The 21,522-nt window shown below is 40.2% G+C and overlaps 2 protein-coding genes across 2 annotated transcripts; both read left to right on the top strand.

The window, feature by feature from the left end:
- The first annotated feature begins 11,297 nt into the window (after window positions 1–11,297).
- Window positions 11,298–12,599, top strand: LOC139457244 (uncharacterized protein F54H12.2-like). The gene has a single exon (XM_071238654.1). It carries the CDS (start codon window positions 11,298–11,300, stop codon window positions 12,597–12,599), a length of 1,302 nt encoding a protein of 433 aa, XP_071094755.1.
- Window positions 12,600–14,143: 1,544 nt separating this feature from the next.
- On the top strand, window positions 14,144–15,048 carry LOC139457242 (baculoviral IAP repeat-containing protein 7-B-like). The gene is made up of 2 exons (XM_071238653.1): window positions 14,144–14,472; window positions 14,871–15,048. Exons 1-2 carry the CDS (start codon window positions 14,144–14,146, stop codon window positions 15,046–15,048), a joined length of 507 nt encoding a protein of 168 aa, XP_071094754.1.
- The last annotated feature ends 6,474 nt before the right edge of the window (window positions 15,049–21,522 follow it).

Genomic DNA, 21,522 nt, shown 5'->3' with positions numbered 1-21,522 from the left:
TTGCACGTTAGTAATAGATTTATTTGATAAGGTGAGTGAGTGAGTATGAGTAGATAATAAGTAAGAAGTATCCCCCCTCACCCCCTCATTTGATGACGTCACAAGTGCACCTAGTAACCCCACGTGACTGATGACGTCACAAGTGCACCTAGTAACCCCACGTGACTGATGACGTCACATAACCTTGACCTTGGGGTGGGTGGGGTGTTGTCAACGTCATTGCCTCATTAATATGCAGAATAACTCATTAATATGCAAATGTATGCATGACGTCACAGGTCAATTGGGTTAATAAAGGGTCAACTGACCAGTTGCAATCATGCAATTAATGACTTGACCATTCGTTAACCGTAGAACACGGGATAGTAATGAATGTCCCTATATGGACATGATACTACGACCGGGGGTTGGGTTGGGTCTTGACTCACGCAGAATGGAATGTCATTGTGAGACCATTTTGGCGCGAGAACATGTGGTAAACATTTGAACCTTTTGCGTTGAAGACATTTCTCTGTGGGCATTCGGTAGCGGGCTATGTGTGGTAATATTAAAAAGCCCAGGAACAGGTTCATGTAGAAAGATCTCCCGATATTCAATTACGTTCATTAACGGTCAACTGATTGGATGCAATCATGCAATTAATTACTTGACCATTCGTTAAACGTAGAACAACACGTGTCTAAAAACAAGATGGTGGACGTTGCCATGAACGCTCACGGGCGTCACGTGTCCTCGGTTTGTATCTCGCGCCTGACCTACAAGTCAGTTCTATGGGACCCCATTCCACATCTCAGGCTAAGTTGATCCATACCTGCAATAACTCAATCATAGTCCAATATAATCATGACGTCACAGGTCAGAAAGGCTAATGAGAGGTCTGTTGTTCCAATGCACGAATGCAGTGTGTTAATGAGTCCTTCATTTAGTGAGAACGAAGCGTAGTAATGAGTGTCCCTATATGGAAGTGGCTACTACGAGGTTCAAATGTGATTCACGGGGAAAGGAATGTCATTGTTAGACATATTCCATTGATGCATGTATTTCGCGTAGTAATGACTGTCACATGTGGCAAAGAGGGGTGTGAGTTGAATTTCCATAGAAACCACATGTCCAGTTCTTAACTCTTCTAGTGTTACCTTTAGAAGTTCCTTTTTAACATTCAGTTTCCATGACAACTATATAAAACAATAAGGGTTAACAGTCTTGACTCCTAGCTAGAGGTCAGCTCGGAGAAATATAGAGTCGGTATCGCGAAACCCGTGTGTTGAAGACTGTAATGTATGCCAGTCTGGTATATGATGTTTTAATACTGTAAAATTCTATTCTCTTTATTCTAAAAGATGTTTGAGTTCAAAATGTCGGTTCAGTTTCCTATTTCAATTGAAAAAATACTCGTTTAACCCATACCCAGAATCATTTTCATGAGAAAAAATAGAGTGAAATAACGCAGTTTCAAGAAATTTTATACGATATCCTTTCACATGTCAACACTTTTCAATGAAAAAGAATAATGTCTCACGTTTACAAGAGTGTTTCAGTTTTAATGCATAAAACTCTTGTTCTTAAACAATCTGGTGAATAGAAACAGCTGTTTCAACGGGGGCATGTTAGGAGTATTGGGTTGTAGCGGACACGCCTGTTGACTAAGCAAACAACTGTGTTGAATGGAAACAGCTGTGTCAACAGGCGTGGCGTGTTAGGAGTTAGGTGTAATTGGTTGAAGCGGACACGCCTGTTTACTTACCAAACAAATCTCGTGAATGAAAACAGCTGAGTCAACAGGGGCGTGTTAGGAATATTGGGTTGTAGCGGACACGCCTGTTGACTGAGCAAACAACTGTGTTGAATGGAAACAGCTGTGTCAACAGGGGCGTGTTAGGAATATTGGGTTGTAGCGGACACGCCTGTTGACTGAGCAAACAACTGTGTTGAATGGAAACAGCTGTGTCAACAGGGGCGAGTTAGGAATATTGGGTTGTAATGGACACGCCTGTTGATTGAACAAACAAGTCTCACGAATGAAAACACCTGTGTCAACACAACAAGGGGGTGTTAAATATGTGTCAATATTACCCTATAAATAGCAGAGTTGTCATCTAAACCTCACATTCTGTCTCTCGTGGTTCATAAATGAACATTGTGCCTATCTGTGCCATTTATTTTTCTCCCTACCAAAAGGTGACACAGGAGTTTGTTTTTCAAATTGGATAGATTTATTCTTCATACAAAAGGTAAGAGTTTTATGTTTTACATTGCATAAACAATTATATTAAAAAGATCTTCTAATTATAATTATAATTTCAGTATATCACAAGTATTACATCCTTGCATCCATTTTAAAACAGTGTAAATTTTGTCCCAAGATCTATCATAGTTGTGATTATGAAGAACACTTCGAACTCCTTTAAATTGTCATGTTGACTTTAATAGCCTGAAAGACAAACTATTATATTTATTATCTCTTTATTTATTTCAGAAAATAGAAGTGTTCCAAGAACATTGTTTGCTAGACTTTATGTAAAAAAAATAAATAAATAAATAAATGTCTACCCCATTTACAACACCTGTGTATACATGTGAGTTTTGTCACAAATCCTACAGTAACAAAAAGCACATTGTTAGACATCAGAGGAATTGTGGCCCAGCTTCCAAACATTTTGATTGTCAAATATGTTCCAAATCATTCAACCGTAGTGATAACTTACAAAGACACATAAAAAGTCAACACAAAGATCCACAACCATCTACTTCTACTTCTACCTTTACTTTTACTTGTCATACATGTTCGACCACTTTCCCATCTGTGAAAGATCTCACTAAACACAGGAGACAATCCCATTCAAATCAACAAAGTGGTGGCGGGGCTGCAGCTAAACGTAGGAAAACTAATGTAGATAATCAACAGTCATGTTCCAGACAAGCAATAAATGGAAATGTCAGGGAATTTGATTTTATTCCTCCTGGCCAAGAGGGAAATGATCCCTACTATTATTTTGTGAAAATTCAACCTGACATGATTCATCACTTGAAAACAGAAATTGAAACAAAACATAGTATCAAGTGGGGACTTTGTACCCAATTTAGATTCAGCAAAACAAACTCGGACGGTCTGAATTCATTTACTGAACCTTACTTTCGAACCAAAATGTCTCCAGCCACCCAAGCTGATGATTTGGATGCGTTGTACACCGAAGCCGCAAACACAATCATGAAACTGATGGACAATTACGAAGGAGATAGTTCAAACTTAAACTTTGAAACTGTGTTGAGCGTGAAATTATCCGTGGTTAAATTTCAACCCTTTCGCGGAAGTTCATATCTCCCCCTCCCTCCTTCGCTAGAGAACAAGCGCTGTCTGTTAAACATTAAAAACGTGGACGACGACCTCTGTTTTGCCTATTGCGTTTTGGCTCATCTGTTCCCCGTTCAGTCTCAACTGGTCAGAGAACAAGTGAGTCACTACAAGGACAAACTACACGAGTTAGATTTGAAAGGGTGTGAATTTCCCATGAGTCTTAAACATATTTCAAAATTTGAAAAAGCAAACGATCTCAGCATCAATGTGTATGGCATTGATGGAGATGAAGATCAACACCATGTTGTCTTTCCTTTGCGAGTCAGTTCCGATATGACCCACTTACCTAAAGAACGTCATATCAATCTCCTTCTGCTAATGTCAGAAGTAGACGAGGAAGAGTCGGACGAATCCTCCATTTCTCATTATGTTCTGATCACCAGTTTGCCGGCTTTGATAAGAACAGCTGGAGACACTAACAGCAAATTCATTTGTCGGAAATGTTTGTGGACGTTTACATCTGATGATAGATTACAAAAGCACACCCCTTACTGTTATCACAAAGCTCAACGAATTAAAATGCCTGAACCAAACAAAGCCTTTAGAAGGTTTGGACTGGGTCACTATGCCAAAACAGTCAAAGTCCCCTTTGTGATCTACTGTGATTTTGAATCCGTGTTGTCTCCTTTAGAACATAATGAGACATCGGAGAGGAGAAGTCACCACGTCCACGAGCACATTCCCTGTGGTTACAGTTATCAAATTGTATGTCGGGAACCCGACATGTACACATTTCCATTGAGAACCTATAGCGGCGAACGGGCCTCAGAGCATTTCATGACACATCTTTTGGAGGATTACGATCATATCATGGACATTTTAAATCATCCCGTGCCCATAAAATTAAAAGATGAGGAAAAGTTAGCTTTAGATTCAAAAACCCATTGCTATCTTTGTGGGGAGAAAGTACAGCAGAATGAGCGACACATCGATCACGATCATTTGACGGGTCGAGTCAGGGGTCTGTGTCACAATTACTGCAACGTCAACTACAACGAAGCCAAATTTGTCAATGTCATTTGTCACAATGCTTCGAGGTATGACAATCATTTGATTCTTCAAGCAGCAGAACTGTTTGCCTATCGAAAGCTGACGTGCATAGGTCAAAATTCGGAACACTTCATCATGTTTCAAGTAGATCAACTTCGTTTCTTGGACAGTTTAGAAATTTTTAAACACCAGCTTACAAAATTTGGCCAACAATTTGAGAAGCAAAGGCGAAGAAGAATTTGTCTATTTGACAAAGAAATTTCCCGAACATGTGGATTTGCTGACTCGAAAGTTACCCTACTTTTATGAGTATGTGGACAGTATTGAAAAATTAGATCGAACAGAATTTCCGAGTCGTGACGACTTTTACTCTTCCTTAACGGAAGAAACCATTTCTGAACAAGACTATGCCTTCGCCCGTCACATTTGGGAGACTTTTAAAATTAGATTGGTGAGACAGTTCATGGAATTGTACGTTGCCGTAGACACTTTGATTTTGACCGATGTGTTCGAAGCATTCCGTGACATGTGTCTGAGCTACTACAGATTGGACCCGTGTCAGTACTTTACTCTCCCAGGGATGGCCATGGATGCTTGTCTTTTGATGACGGGGGTGAGCTTAGATCTTATGACCGATCCCGATATGTACAGCTTTGTCTCAAACGCAGTGAGAGGAGGCGTGGCGAGTATCAATCATCGCCACGCTCAAGCCAATAACAAACACATGTCCGATTTCGACCCGTCCAAACCCGAATCTCACCTGATGTACTTTGACATTAACAATTTGTATGGTGCAGCCATGAGTTGTCCTTTACCTCAAGGTCATTTTGACTGGGTAGACGAAACAGAAATAGAGTCTATTGATTGGTTGCAACTAGACCCCGAAGGTAGCGTGGGTTACATTGTAGAGTGTGATTTGGAATATCAACGTCACCTTCATTCTGTCCATCAGTCGCTGCCCCTCGCTCCCACCAAAGAAAGCATTCCCTTTGAAGATATGTCCCCCTATCATAGAGAATTGCTCGCAGAGCTTGGTATCAAAGGGGTGAAAGCCACGGGAACCAAACTTTTTGGCACATTGGAAAACAAAGAAAATTATATCATTTACTTGGCTACTTTGCAGCAATATTTACAATTGGGTTTGAAACTGACAAAAGTACACAAAGTTTTGAAATTTACTCAGACCAAATGGATGAAGCCCTACATTGACTTTAACACTCAGAAACGAAAAGAAGCCACGGATGACTTTTCGAAAGATTTGTTTAAACTGCTCTCAAATGCCGTTTATGGGAAACAGTTGCAAAATGTAAGAAATTACAAACAAATTGAATTAATTGCGACCGAGGAAAGACTGCGAAGGTTTTCATCAAAACCCAATTTCAAAAGTGTAAACATCTTTTCGGAAAATTTGGTCGTGGTGAGCATGGAAAAGGTGTCTGTGACTTTGAACCAACCCGTCGCCGTGGGCTTCACCATTTTGGAACACGCAAAAAGACTTCTTTATGACTTTCACTACAATGTCATGTTGAAGGAATACGATAGTGACAATGTCAGGGTCCTCATGACAGACACGGATAGCTTGTTTTATCAAATCTGGTCCCCTGTGGGTACTCCTGCCCGCGATCCTCAAGACTTTATGTTAGCTAACACCCACCTCTTTGACACCTCAAACTATCCCGTAGACCACCCACTTCATTCAATGGAAAGACACAAGGCCATCGGTTTGATGAAAGATGAAGTGGGTGGCAAAACCATCAGAGAGTTTGTCGGACTTCGTCCCAAAAACTATAGTTTTATTTTTGACAAAACTCCTGGTGAAAGGGTTGAGAAACGCACTGCTAAAGGTGTGCAGAAAGCTTTTGTCAAAAAACATCTCCGTCACCAGATGTTTAAAGATTGTCTTTTTAAACATCAACAAAACATGTCAACATTTCATCAAATTCGATCCATTCATAACACACTCTTGACAGTCAAAGTGACCAAATTGGGTTTAACTCCTCAAGATGATAAGCGATACTTGCTGACAGATGGCATCGAATCTCGACCCTATGGGTTCAATCCTATTTAGAACTTTGTAACTAACATTCCCATATTCCAAGAAAATAAAAAATGAGATCGTCTAGCAAACAATGACTACATCCACAAAATGATGAAACCTCTGGAGTGTTCCTCGACATGTGAAAGGTAGAAAAAACATTTCATTATTGTTTTGTTTTTAAAAACTTTTGCGAAAAATATGTTGTGAAGTAAATTTTTAAAAACAGTTAGTGATGAAAGCTAGAAAAAAAACTTAATGACAGATACATTAATTTGACCACAAAAAAAACTTGTATGACAAAACACTTATGACAGAAAATATAAATGTCAGAAACCAAATAGGTTTGACATCAACAAATCAAAAAATTGGTTTGACGAAAACAAATAAAATAAAACACAAGAAATATGTTTGAGAGTAACAAAATATGTTACAGAAAAAAAAATGTCCAGGATATAAAGTTTTTAAAATAAAATGTGTTTTCTATAAACAGGATGAGTGGACGAGCAACTACCTACCACTACAGGGTGAAAGGGGGAAGAGGAGAACTTATCCGAGATGGGGCACAATCAAGACGATCTCGCCTTGCTGCTTATGTTGCTGGATGTCGATCTCTGGAGAGAACCCTGAGAACACATCATCAACGGAATAGCACATCAGCGGATATATTAACAGGACCTTTCACTATTAACGTCCGGGAAGTGAGTATTCCCGAACCAAATCAGAATCTTCGATCAAACAGAGAACAATTTGAAATGGTCCTTGAAAAGCTTTACTTGGACCGCTTACGTGTCATATAGTGAATGAATTGTGCAATAGTAACTGTTATGGGTCTGAGATAAATCACCCATCGCAACGCCATCATCAGTGTTTGATGATCGAGCCGGATGAACGTGTGATGATGTACTTTGACGATGCTTTAGAAGCTGTGTCCCATGGCGACATCCTTGAAGAGGCGAGGACACAAAAGAATTCTTCTGGAGTTGACTTCCTGGACATTCAAAACCTGCCTTATGAGAATGTTGATGACTTGAACAGACATTTTTTAACTTCCAGTAGGAAGGAACGATTGGAGGCCAAATTGATTGAGATCATATGATGAGATCATGAAAGTATTCATTTACATATCATAAATAGATAATATGTCTGTTACTTAGTGTGAATAAAAGTTAGATAAAAAGAATAATGTGTTCTTTTCATGTGTGTTTCTTTCTTTGTTGAATATATTATGAACAAGAGATAACAGAATGGTTATCAGAGAGAGTTTGAATATGATTAAACCAATAAATATACTACATAAACACCCAATGAAATGATTTTCATGTAGATCCAATCATCAAAGGTTTTAATGAACACGTGATCAACCAACCAACCAACCAACCAATGAATTTGAAATAATAGAATAGTGTCATGCTCATCATTGCGCTTAAATCACACGCATTTCTTCCTGTACATTCAGAGACTCGAGTTGTTTCAGAAAAACACAGTTACTGTATCATGGCAGAAAGGTTAGTGTTCACTCCATTTTAATTTACAATTTACATAGCTAATGTCTTTTAAGTTGTTTATCATAGTATTAGTATTCACTTGACATAGCTATTGCCTTTTAATTTGTTAATGGTGGTATTTGTCACTTTTTGGTTTGTTTAAGTAAAAAAAAATAATAACAAAGAGCTGTCACAGAAATTCTAAATTTAGTCATTCTATCTTTAAACAGAGTGGGAAGAAAAGACAAATCTACTTTCTATTCCTGGAAGCAGGTCATGAAAATGCCACACACCCTAAACGAGGCGGTCATTCACCAATCTCACGAATGGTTTCCAAGTCGAGACGAATGCGTGAAAAACGCCAAGCGCAAGTTTCGAGACGATTTCAACGTCACTAAGCGAGTGATTATAAAAAAATCTTGCTGGGCACTCTCCGCGGACGAGGTCGCCATGGCGGAGACGATGAAACTCGTTGAAAACTTGTTGACTTTATGCTACTGTCTTCAACTCACCAAGATGATCAAACTACTGTCTCGTGAATTGTGTTTCGGGTGCATGTTCGATGCAGAAGGTGAACGGGACCACACCTGCGATATGTCTGAACAACAACTGGTGGAGAAATACTTTAACATGACATTATCCGACGTAGACGATGGAGAGGTGCACGAGAGCTGGATAAAACTGCTGCTAGAAGACCCAAGTTTTCGAGATGTGAGGGACTTTAACTTGGTCCCGTATTGATGCAAGGACTATCGTGACTCTCAATTTAAAACGTCTCAATGGAAGGAGGGATTGAAAGAACGCGTCGAGAAAATGTTAAAGTTAGACAAAAGAATGTGAAATGTTTTTTCTTGGGACTAATTGAATGAATGTTTTGTTTGTTTATTTTAATTATGATATTGATAATAAAAATCAATGTTGAAAATTTGTATTTTGTTTGTATTTCATCTTCAGTCACACATAATGACCGAGTGAGTGAGTGAGTTAGGGTTTAATGCTGTTTTCAACAATTGTTTTCCGTTATACCATGGCGGCAGGGTTTACGGCTGCAGGAGGAAAAGCCTGCATCACTAATGTGGTTATGTGATGCAGTGACACCTGCGAGCTTCGGCCTGGTACCTGCGAACAGACACACACAGACGCACAACAACGATATAAAACGAAACATCATCCATTATATTCTATCATTACACGATGAGCTCTAGAGAGATAACTTCTGACAAAGTACTAGAAGATTATTATTTCACTCCCAGAAATCCGGGCGCATTTTTGGGTCCGAGTAAACTCAAAAAGGTGTTAAAAGGTCAATTGAAAGTTCCAGCAAGCAGTGTCAGACGGTTTGTCAACAATCAAGATGCTTACAGTTTACACAAATCCGTCAGATACCGTTTCAAACGAATGAAAGTCAGAGTGAATTCTATCTACGAAATGTTTGACGTGGATTTGGCCGACCTGTCTAGGTTTACGAAGTGGAACGATGGTGTGAGATACTTGCTGGTGGCCATCGACATATTGAGCCGCTTTGCATTCGCCCTTCCGTTAGACAATAAGAAACCCGAAACCGTCTTGAAAGCTTTCAAACAAATCCTCGAACAGCGACGTCCCGGAAAGGTGAGAGTAGATGGCGGAAGCGAATTTAAGGGGACGTTCAAGACGTTTTTAGAAAAACAAAAGATAAAACTTACCATAGCTCGCAATGAAAACATCAAAAGTAATTACGTTGAACGTTTTAACAGAACACTGAAATCACTGATCACCAGTTACATGACCCACAATAACACCAAACGTTATCTGGACGTTCTGGCGGATTTAGTATCCAATTATAATCACACCCTTCATTCGTCTCTCCCTCATCTCTCTCCTGCAGATGTCGATAAAACCAACGAAGTGAAAGTGTGGGATCACCTTTATCTGGAACCTCTGAGAAAAGTCAAACCCAACATCAAGAAATACTTATTTAAAGTGGGCGACCTGGTTCGCATCTCATACCTCAGGAAACCTTTCACCAAGGAACTCGATCTCAAGTGGACGGAAGAACTGTTTAAAGTGGCTCGACGTTACAAGAAGCAAACGTTCCCTCAGTACAAGCTGAAAGATTTCCACGACGAACCCTTGATAGGTAGCTTTTACGCGAACGAGTGAGTGAGTGAGTGAGTTGGGTTTAACGCCGCTTTTAACATTATTCCAGTTATATCACGGCGTGTCAGCTTAATGTGGGAGGAAAGCCTGAAGTGATGCAGGTCTCAGACGTTTACCACTTCAGTGAAACCCACGAGCACGGGTATGGTGCTGACAAACCTAGAAACATAATCGGGGCGAACCGGGATTCGAACCCACAATCATAGGTTTCTGGCGTGCCCAAGGGACGCAACTCTGCACAGCGAATCGCGGCGCCTTAGACGACTGGGCCACCCGTGCCCCCTTTTCGCGAACGAACTACAGAAGGTCGAGAAAGAGGGTGATGTGCTGTGGCAAGTCGACAAAATTCTGAAAAGAAAAAAGGTGAAAGGCAAGACCCATGTTCTAGTGCGTTGGTTAGGGTGGCCCAGTTCCTTTGATTCCTACGTAGAAGAGAGCAACTGAAAGACCTCTGATGATGGAAAAGTACATTTTTCTCAAAAGCTCAGACTCCAAAACAACCTCCTTTCCTGAGAATTCACCCTATCATTTTCGAGTCAAATTAAATCAAAGGTTAGTCTTTGATGGATTCTGGGTGTTGTCTTTAGTCGAGCTCAATTTTGGAAAGCTGAATCCGAAAAAAATCCCCAGTGGTGACCCCTACGTGGACGTGTTATGTAACTTATGTGACAGCTCGTTGGTAGGGGAAACTCAACTGGCCTTATTGAGACGCATCGATCTGAGACAGGGGCCTACCTATACGTTTGGTAGTGAATTTACCATTCGTGTCAAATTAAAAGAAACCGACAACATTGAGCTGTATTTAAGTCGGGGAGTACCTCTACACCGTCATTCTTAACGGAAGAGACCTACGCCACACTTCACTTAAGACGTTATCCTTTTGTGGAGTAAACATGGATTCTTCGCGCCCATTGTATTTCCCCGACTACGCCAAGTTTAAACATTACTTTGACAAACACACGACAAGGTCATCCTCCAGACTGGTTAATGGGAAGATGCAAAGGATGGTGATTCCAGTTCATCGACAGGCAACACAACAACAAAAGCAACACAACAACAAAAGGCAGATCCTCCAACTAAGGTCACTCTCCAAATGACATCCGAATCCCAAAGCGAAGTAGAGAGAGCAGAAGCACACGGCAAAAGAGAAAAGGCTTTAAAACGCAAGGCGGGGGCTAAGTGCGTCACAACCAAGAAGATACGTCGAACTGACAACATCAACGCACCTTCCAAGACGGCTAAAGTGCTCAAGTGTACCCCAGTGAAAGAAAACGACATCTTTAGTTAAATCATGGCCCTGTTGAACGACAAAGAATTCGAGGAACTGGTTCCCGAATCGTTAAATCTCTTCACTCTGCCTCCCTATCAAACCAGCGTTCAGAAACATTACTTCGTCAACGTGCGTCCTCTGAGCCAAATCAACGATTCCACGCCTTTGGAATTTCACTTGTCCAATTCCGGAGGCGACTACGTCGATCTGAAGCGCACCCGTCTGCACCTCAATGTCAAAGTCACTCAAACGGACGGTACAGCATTAGCAGAAGATGAAAACGTGGCCCCCGTGAACCTGTTTTTGCAGTCGCTCTTTTCTCAAGTCACGGTCTACCTGCAGAATCAGCTCGTGTCTTCCACCAACAACCATTACGCTTACAAAAGTATGATGAAGACCCTGTTGGAGTACGGAGCCGAGGCAAAGACCACTCAGTTGACAGCTCAGCTGTTCTACAAGGATGTAGCCGAACAAAACTCCGACCTGGAGAGCAGCGACGTCACTGGATCTATCAATGGCGGAATGTCATCGAGAGCCTCCTACATAGCGGACAGCAAAGTACTGACCATGTCGGGACCCATCTACGAAGATATCTTCGACATGAACCGGTACCTCCTGAACGAGGTGGACCTGACATTGAAGATGTACAGATCGAATCCTAAATTCTGCTTGATGAGCAGCGTGACCGAGCACGAATTCAAAGTTCAGATCTTGGATGCCTACCTGCAGGTGTGCAAAGTCAAAGTCAACCCCGCCCTGATCTTGGCTCACAACACGCTGTTCGAAAAGACGAACGCTCTCTACCCGTATACAAAAAATGAGGTCAAGGTCACCAGCATCCCCACCACGCAGCAGACTCACTGCATAGACAACGTCTCTAACCCCGTGGCCAACAGATACGTCGTCGGATTGGTGGACAGTTCGAGTCTAAATGGCAGCTATACAGGCAACCCATTTAATTTTAAGTCGTCCATGCTTAAAAAGATGACGTTGTACATCGATGGGGTCAGTGTTCCAGGTCAACCCACCGAATCAGATGATGTCGCCTGTTACGTTAACATGCTAGACGGCATGGGTCTGTGGAAGGAAAACAAGGGAAACGCTATCACCAGAAGTGAATTTCTCTTGGGGAATGCCTTGTTCGTCTTCGACATTGATAAAATGTGTGCAGATTCGGAGTACCTGAACCTGGTGAAATCTGGAAGTGTGAGGCTCGAACTTGAATTCAAAAGGCCACTCATCACAATGCTGAGTTGCGTCGTCTTGACTCAGAGGAATTCCATCATCAAAATCGACCAGGCTCGCAACGTGTTTGTCAAGTAACTTTCAATTCATCCAAAAGAAAAAAGCAGAGACAATATGAAAGCCTCTCAGCTTTGGTGCGCCATACGGTGTGACCCGAGTTTACAATCTCATGTCATAGGTGTTTTTGCCAAAGATACTTTGCCCACTCTGACACCTGGCCAACGTGCCAAAGGTGTGGGACTCATTGTCAACACAGAGACTAGCACACGAGAAGGTCGTCACTGGATTGCCATGTATTTCAAAGGGAATAAAGCAGAAATGTTTGATTCTTTATCAGAACGACCCGTGGATAAAGTATTCGATCACTATTTGAAGTCTGAGAATAGCTCCTCTTACACTCGCAATAGAAAGCAATTACAATCTTCAAACTCTGATACATGCGGATTTTTTACATTGTATTATCTGTTATGTAAATTAAAATCCAATTTACGCATGGATGATATTGTACAGCAGTTCGATACAAATGATCATTTAATCAACGATGAATACGTTTCCGCATTTGTTTGTCGCTATTTTAAATATTGTACAGATTCCTGTTCACGCCATATTCATGAGTCATGTACGAGATAATCATATGAAATGGGCATGTAGTTAGTGAAATGCTTTGTTTCATGTCTATATGCTGTGGTAGAAGTCAATAAAACATCAGTTTTAGTCCTCATTGTGTCATGTTGTGTATAAATACCTACGTGAGTAGTCTATCAAAAACAGTTCTATGGTAAAGAGTGACCAAGACACATCATCACCATGGAAGAAGAATTGAAATGTCTGTTGCCTTTTCAAACCCCTACTACCATATCAGTGGTGGGCGGGTCATCGAGCGGTAAAACATTTTGGGTTGCACAACTGCTAAAAGAAGTCAATAGCATGTTCGACCCAGCACCAAACCTCATTATTTACTGTTACGCTGTTTGGCAAGATGTGTACAGTGACATAGAGAGATCTGTCAACAACAACATTCGATTTCGGGATTCTCTACCAACAGAAGATGAACTAAAATCGTATTCATTGGAGTCTGACAAGAACTGTTTGCTGGTCGTCGATGATTATATGGAGCAAGTGTGTAAAAATCAGTTATTCTTACGTCTCTACAGTACTTTATCCCATCACCTCGGGATTTCCGTCATAAACATACAGCAATCGGCCTATCCCAAAGGAGAGTGTAACAGAACCATGTCTTTAAACACTCATTACTTCGTGCTGTTGTCCAACCCACGATCGGCACACGAATACAAAATTTTAGCATCACAAATATTTCCGGGTCAAGCAAAATATTTTTCGGATTCCTTCCAGGATGCTGTGAGTAGGAAAAAATATGGGTATCTCGTTATGGATGTGTCGCCCTATGCAGAAGAGGAATACGGACGTTTGCGTACGGGGATATTTCCAGGTGACGTGTGCACGGTGTACTTACCACAGTAAGGAAAAAACAACAACAACAGAAAACAAACCATTGCGCATGACATTGTTGATGTGTGACTAAGAAGTACAGATGTGCTATACCCTTTTGGTTCATTTCGCTTTCACCTCACAAACAGAACAGAACTAAGGCTCGAAACACGATGGATGTATGTGGGAGGTTTGATGTCGATTCAGTTACAGACTGCGCAGAAATAATAGAGCGCAGTACAGATGTGTACGGAGAAAAGTTTAGCGACAGACTGAAATCCTTCGCTATCTGGCCTCTTCAGATGAAGCAGTCTCCAAAATCCATGGCAGAGGCTGGATTTATATACACAGGACAAAACGACAGAGTCTACTGTTTCAAATGCAAAATTCGCGTACACCGATGGATACCAGAAGATGACCCGATGACGGAACACTTCAGACTGTCCCCTCGCTGTACCTATATCCACATGGTGTGCGAAGAACCCAAGGTCAACAAGGAAGGGTAGAAAAAAGAAATCTCTGTTGTTGTTGTTTTGTTTTTTTTGGGGGGGGGGAGGATGCAATAAAACACCTGTTCATTTGAGAGCGAGACAATCAAACAGTAAACACCATTATGAGTGAACTACTGGAGAAACATTTAACTTTTCTACTGATGCTGGAACAAGCTAACACCAAGCAAAGAAAAGCTTTGCTGACGCATGCATCGCGTGAACAGTTTATGGGTGTTATCACTCTGTTATTCAACATTTTAAGAGGGAATATACACTTATTGAATGAGGATAAAATTCGACTGTCGCGTCACAAGAAGTGCATTCGATCCTTGGCCAGCAAGACAGTAAGTCGACGTGAAAAACGTGAGTTGATACTCGCACATCATTCTGTTCTCCCGGTTTGCATCAGAGCCTATCGAGCATACCTCTCGTCGTCAGCACAGTCGGAAGATAACGTTCATCATGAGCAAACCTTTGGTTCTTCTGACGAGGGAGACGTATCAAAGATTGATGACCAACCGAGAAGAACAGAATCCACAGACGACAGTGAATCAGACGGCGGAGGATCCTCAGACAGCGATTTCTAATAGACTTGACAATGATACATCACTGCCTGTTACAGAGGGACAAACTGAAAGGAAGCTCATGCTTCAAGTTCCTGACCAGTTAATCAGAGACATTTCCTCTACGAAGACAATAGGGAGGTTAATGGCTTTGTGGTTGTTCGTCAAAGAAAACATTCTGAGTGGGCAATTGAGTTTGAATAAACATTTACAAGTTGTGATGAGCAATGGAGATGTATTGCATAATTCAAACATTGTGGACTTGATTCGCTATGTCATCACGTCACCCCGTGTTCAAAGCAGACGGCATCCGGAGGGTTACCAGGAATTTCGTAAACTTTTAAGACAATTAAACGTTCCAAAGCATTTCGTGAAAAGCAGACAAAAGAAAGACAAAAAAGAAAAGCGTGTAAAAGCCTTAGTTATCAAGCGTAAAGCAGTTGATGGTGTGCCCGGGAACGCTAAATCAAGAAAGTTAGAAGCTTTTTAATGCACATGAACATGTATATCCATAAAGATGATGTACAAGTTGTTGATACAAATTATGCATAACATGAAATACATTGTTTGTGATAGTTGATGACAAACTAATGTTTACTTTTGATCAACATTGTTAACCTCTTGATGCTTTTCGTCAATTTTGGAAAAGGTTAGACTCTTTGTTTCTCAATGTATAATTTCATTGTGATAAATAAAATGTAGATCTCATTTTTCTTTTTACCGGTGTTTTTAAAAATCACCTTTCCTCGAGAACACTCCGTTACACAATGGTTGCAGTCTATTTCCAAATATGGGGACTGAAACAGGAGAAGAAATCTACATTTGCTTCCACATGACTTAATTGCAGTTGCAAACTTCAATCCCAAGGTCTTTTAGTTCTACAGTAAAACTCAAATCCCAAGGCATGTTTGTTCTGCAGTAAAACAATGCAGTAAACATCCCATCACTTTGTATCAATGATATGTTACTGAGGGGTTAGATGCTTTACCATCATACTACATTGTCTTTGATTAAGATGGTTCCCGATGTCAATTTGCGTGTTAAATGTATGCAGTCTTCTATTTTCCAAGGATGGACAGTGATATACAAGGAGAAGTTTAAGTCTACACTGTTTATTCACTGATGACGTCGCAAGATGCGGTAAAGTAACTTTAGAAAGAAAAGAAATATGGACTCTTTGTAGAAAATGTTCAGTGATATAAAATCATTGTTTACCATCCGTGTTGAATAAGCTGTACTTGATGAAAGTTATTTTATTAAACCTACATTCATACATATGGACATTTAGCCGTAGGCATCACGCCCTGGAGTCTGGATCCCGTCTTGTATTAACAGCAGCAGGTGTTGTGGCTATGCCCCCACGAATGTCAACAGCAGGGTTGCATACCTATTATGCTTAAACCACATCCAAACAACCACATCGTGCTTGCCCCTCCACCAAAAAAAAACCCAACAAAACAAAAACGTGTCTGACAGGTTCCCATGTGTCACATTTTTTTCACACAACACTTTCATAAATATGAACTCAGCACTCCCTCAGCAATACAGAATAGGAACTGTGGGCAAATTAAAGAATACATTTTGTTTATCTGGTTGACTTAAAAATTAGCCATGCGATCTTGGTGTTGACATATGAACGTACAAATTCTCGATATTATGTGAAAGTCCGCAGTACTTGTTGATATAAGGATGTAAAATTTCACAAAAAAATAGACATCAAATAATTCTTATTAAGTTCATATTGTGCTGTTCTGTTTACATACACAAAATGAGGGCGATGATATGTCACTTATTGCTGTCAGATCTCTTCACATCGACTCAGGATGTCATTAAGCCAGCAGTCAAAATAATGTATGGCATTGTTCTCTTGGGGAAATGCGTATGTGAGCAGAATAGTTCCTCCAATAAATGTCGGTAAGTTAAACACAAGATGTAAGCATTCATCATTGTTTAAGCGCTCTTCTCTGGGACAACCCATATCATAAGTTATGATTTAAACATATTTTATTCAGTAAATATTTAGTTAAGTCGCAAGTCTGACAGTCTGATTTTACGACTGGTCAGTTAAATTAAACTGTCAACAACTCGATTGCCAAGCAATATATTTACTTATCAAACATAGTCATACACGAACATGCTCTCAATCAATCTCCAATAATTATCAAATTGACTCTCAAGTTATCAGGCAACGACCATTCCGTTAGCTAGCTATCGCGGTATTTTAATATGTATCTAGCAAACAATGGTTACATGTTCAGTTTAAAGTTAAAACTGTCATGAAATATTACACAATGATTTTGCAAATTCGTACTTTGCAGAGTTAAAGATTATGGTTGTAAATTTCACACAGGCGAATTGGTGTTTTTCATATAATTAGTATTGTTCCTTTACAAAATTAGATCCTGATATTCTTAGTATTCAACATGCCTTTATTGAAAAGTATATGATAAAATTACACCAGTTTCTTATGTGAAAAATCTAAGAATGAACACACCCCACGTAGCGTGTTTAGTTTAGAACCGTATGACTAGACAAATTATTCGTTTAAAATATTTGCGTTATTCAATGTCAGTCAGACAGTTGGGTGAGGGCATCTAACAGTGTCGGGACAGTCATCTAGGCCCGCAGTTTGGGTTTTCATTGTCAAAAAACGGGAGGGGTGTTTCAGTTGTATTGGAATCACCGACCATTATTTATTGGATAAAATTCAATACGCGGTACGTGAATTCTGTCTCTCCATTCACGTGTATCACATGACATGTGTATAGTAACTCATACCATATGTGAACTTTCTACAACGGAGTGGAGCAGTGGTTAACCATTCATAAGCAGGCTCACGATAAATGGCATGTTGTGACCTCAATTTCAGGAGGCTCTCTGGACGTTAGTATTTCACAAAACAGCGACACTGACAAAACAAGGTGTTATGTGTATCACATATACCAACTCATTCGGACTGTTGTAAAATAAACCTCAGTTGTTACCATATAAGCAATATGATCTACTGTTAGATGCGTCGACAACTGTGTACATAGTACACTAACTAAATATGGAAATATTACTATGCCCATTGAGCGTTGTAAAGAAGGTGATCACGTGACTCCCCAGCGAATATGTACTTGGTGAAGCTTGCGTTGAATTGATCATCGGGTTATCTTCCTGACCACTGGCAGAGGACACAATACACCAAACGATTAATCTTAAGGTTTTAAAAAGCTAATCATGCTAAATTCAGAATATTCTAACTTTATCTTGAGTCATAGAAATTTATCATGACAAGGGTTAACTAACACGATGCTTAGATCACCTTTTAAAAACCTTAAGATTAATCGTAACTGTTTTGTAAAAAGAGATAAAAAAAGACAATATAAGAATACATCGATCGATGTCTGACTTTATTAAACAGCACATAGGTAAAGGTAACTACATCACGATGTCTCTTCATTACGATGGTTCTTCAATGGGACGCCATTTGTGGTGCACACATCCTGGAACAAAGGGAACATTGAATTTGTACATGTACAATGAGAATTCGTTGGACTCATGATAAGATAATAAACTCAATCAAGTTTTTTTTCTCATACAAATGCATACATCATGCAGAAACAGACTATAACATCTACAGCCAGGAATCGCAATGCTATGGCATGTACCCAAAAGTTGTGCGCAGCTCGCAAAATAAAGTATAGGCCGTATCAGACATCACTTTGTTACATTTCATACAAAGTTAATTTTCATGACATCAATTCGAGTATTCTATTTCTTGCGTTGTAAAATGTTTAACGAGTGATGTTTTATCAACAACAACAACAACAAAAAGAAGAAGGATTATATCTGATTTCTGTTGGGTATTAAACTCTACAAATGAATTAGTAAAAAGGAATCTGTTTTAAGTTTAACTGTTAAATAATATGAATCATTAAGTCAAAAGCATGATGTACAAATGCATACGTAACATTACAAAAATGCTTTACACAAATATGCATTAGAGGTAGACAGATGAGAAAGAAAGAAAAAAGATTTCAATATAACTAATTACTAATCAGTAAATAATTTGTAAAAATATTTAGATTAAAATTATTACTCACCTAAGACTGACTCTGACACAGCAGCACGTCATCTCCATTCTCCTCATTCATTCCGTCTTCAGTACACTTGAAGAATTTTATTCGGTTGAACATTCGATTGGATTTAAACCGATCTTGTCCCTCGAAGATCAAATGAGTTGAATTTTCGAGGGCTTCCGAGTACTGCATATTCAGAAGGACGTCAAAGTCCATGCTTCCTACTTTCTTCACTGCAGGAGACAGTAGAACTTTCCACAGGTCTTCATCCTTGACACAGATGGATTCGTGAGAGATGATCTCGAGCAAAAGATTCTTTGGTAAATCACTCACTTTACATCTTGTGGAATTTTCTTGTAGGATTCCGTTTGCATTCACCTTTTTCATCAGTTCATGTCGGGAAACGATGGTCACTTTGGGTTTGAACATTTTATTCCCCTCCATGTTATCAGCTACTTCTGATGATAAACGCTTGAGAGACGTGGCCATTTTTGAGGGGGGTATGGTGAAAAAGCTCTCTGTGATGATACCAATGGTGGATTGGAGACCAACTGTATCGCAAAAAGATTTGGGCTTTCTTTTTTATATGATTTTGCATGGCTATCGTGAGAAGCAGCACATGCCCCTGTTGACACAGGTGTTGGTCAACTGGTTCACGATAGCCATGCAAAACGGATGTTTTTGACACAGACCCACCCAAGAGGGAAACCCGTCCCTCCTGTTGACACAGCTGTTTCCATTCAACAGAGTTGTTTGGTAAGTAAACAGGCGTGTCCGCTACAACCCAATATTCCTGACACGCCTCTGTTGACACAGCTGTTTCCGTTCAACACAGTTGTTTGCTCAGTCAACAGGCGTGTCCGTTACAATCGAATATTCCTAACACGCCCCTGTTGACACAGCTGCTTTCGTTCAACACAGTTGTTTGCTCAGTCAACAGGCGTGTCCGCTTCAACCCATTGCACCTAACTCCTAACGCGTCACCCCTGTTGACACAGCTGTTTTCATTTACGAGATTTGTTTGGTAAGTAAACAGGCGTGTCCGCTTTAGCCAATTACACCTAACTCCTAACACGCCACTCCTGTTGACACAGCTGTTTCCATTCAACACAGTTGTTTGCTCAGTCAACAGGCGTGTCCGTTACAACCCAATATTTCTAACACGCCCCTGTTGACACAGCTGTTTCCGTTCATCAGATTTATTTGCTCAGTCAACAGGCGTGTCCGCTACAACCCAATATTCCTAACACGCCCCTGTTGACTCAGCTGTTTTCATTCACGAGATTTGTTTGGTAAGTAAACAGGCGTGTCCGCTTCAACCAATTACACCTAACTCCTAACACGCCTGTTGACACAGCTGTTTCCATTCAACACAGTTGTTTGCTTAGTCAACAGGCGTGTCCGCTACAACCCAATACTCCTAACATGCTCCCGTTGAAACAGCTGTTTCTATTCATCAGATTGTTTAAGAACAAGAGTTTTATGCATGAAAACTGAAACACTCTTGTAAACGTGAGACATTATTCTTTTTCATTGAAAAGTGTTGACATGTGAAAGGATATCGTATAAAATTTCTTGAAACTGCGTTATTTCACTCTATTTTTTCTCATGAAAATGATTCTGGGTATGGGTTAAACGAGTATTTTTTCAATTGAAATAGGAAACTGAACCGACATTTTGAACTCAAACATCTTTTAGAATAAAGAGAATAGAATTTTACAGTATTAAAACATCATATACCAGACTGGCATACATTACAGTCTTCAACACACGGGTTTCACGATACCGACTCTATATTTCTCCGAGCTGACCTCTAGCTAGGAGTCAAGACTGTTAACCCTTATTTTTTTATGAAGTTGTCATGGCAACTGAATGTTACAGGGAACTTATAAGAGGTAACACTAGAAGAGTTAAGAACTGGACATGTGGTTTCTATGGAAATTCAACTTACACCCCTCTTTACCACATGTGACAGTCATTACTTCGCGAAATACATGCATCAATGGAATATGTCTAACAATGACATTCCTTTCCCCGTGAATCACATTTGAATCTCGTAGTAGCCACTTCCATCTAGGGACACTCATTACTACGCTTTGTTCTCACTTAATGAAGGACTCATTAACACACTGCATTCGTGCATTGGAACAACAGACCTCTCATTATCCTTTCTGATCTGTGACGTCATGATTATATTTGACTATAAATGATGCCCTTGCGGATCAACTTAGTCTCATATCGCTTTGTGGAACGGGGGCCCCATAGAACTGACTTGTAGGTCAGGCGCGAGATTCAAACCGAGGACACGTGACACCCGTGAGCGTTCATGGCAACGTCCGCCATCTTGTTTTTTAGACACGTGTTGTTCTACGTTTAACGAATGGTCAAGTAATTAATTGCATGATTGCATACGGTCAGTTGACCCTTTATTTAC

Source organism: Haliotis cracherodii, unplaced genomic scaffold (assembly GCF_022045235.1).
Source record: "Haliotis cracherodii isolate W230 unplaced genomic scaffold, xgHalCrac1.p SCAF_12, whole genome shotgun sequence".
Classification (NCBI taxonomy): Eukaryota; Metazoa; Mollusca; class Gastropoda; order Lepetellida; family Haliotidae; genus Haliotis; species Haliotis cracherodii.
The sequence above is the reverse complement of the archived record's forward strand: the minus strand, read 5'-3'. Positions and strand labels throughout refer to the sequence as shown.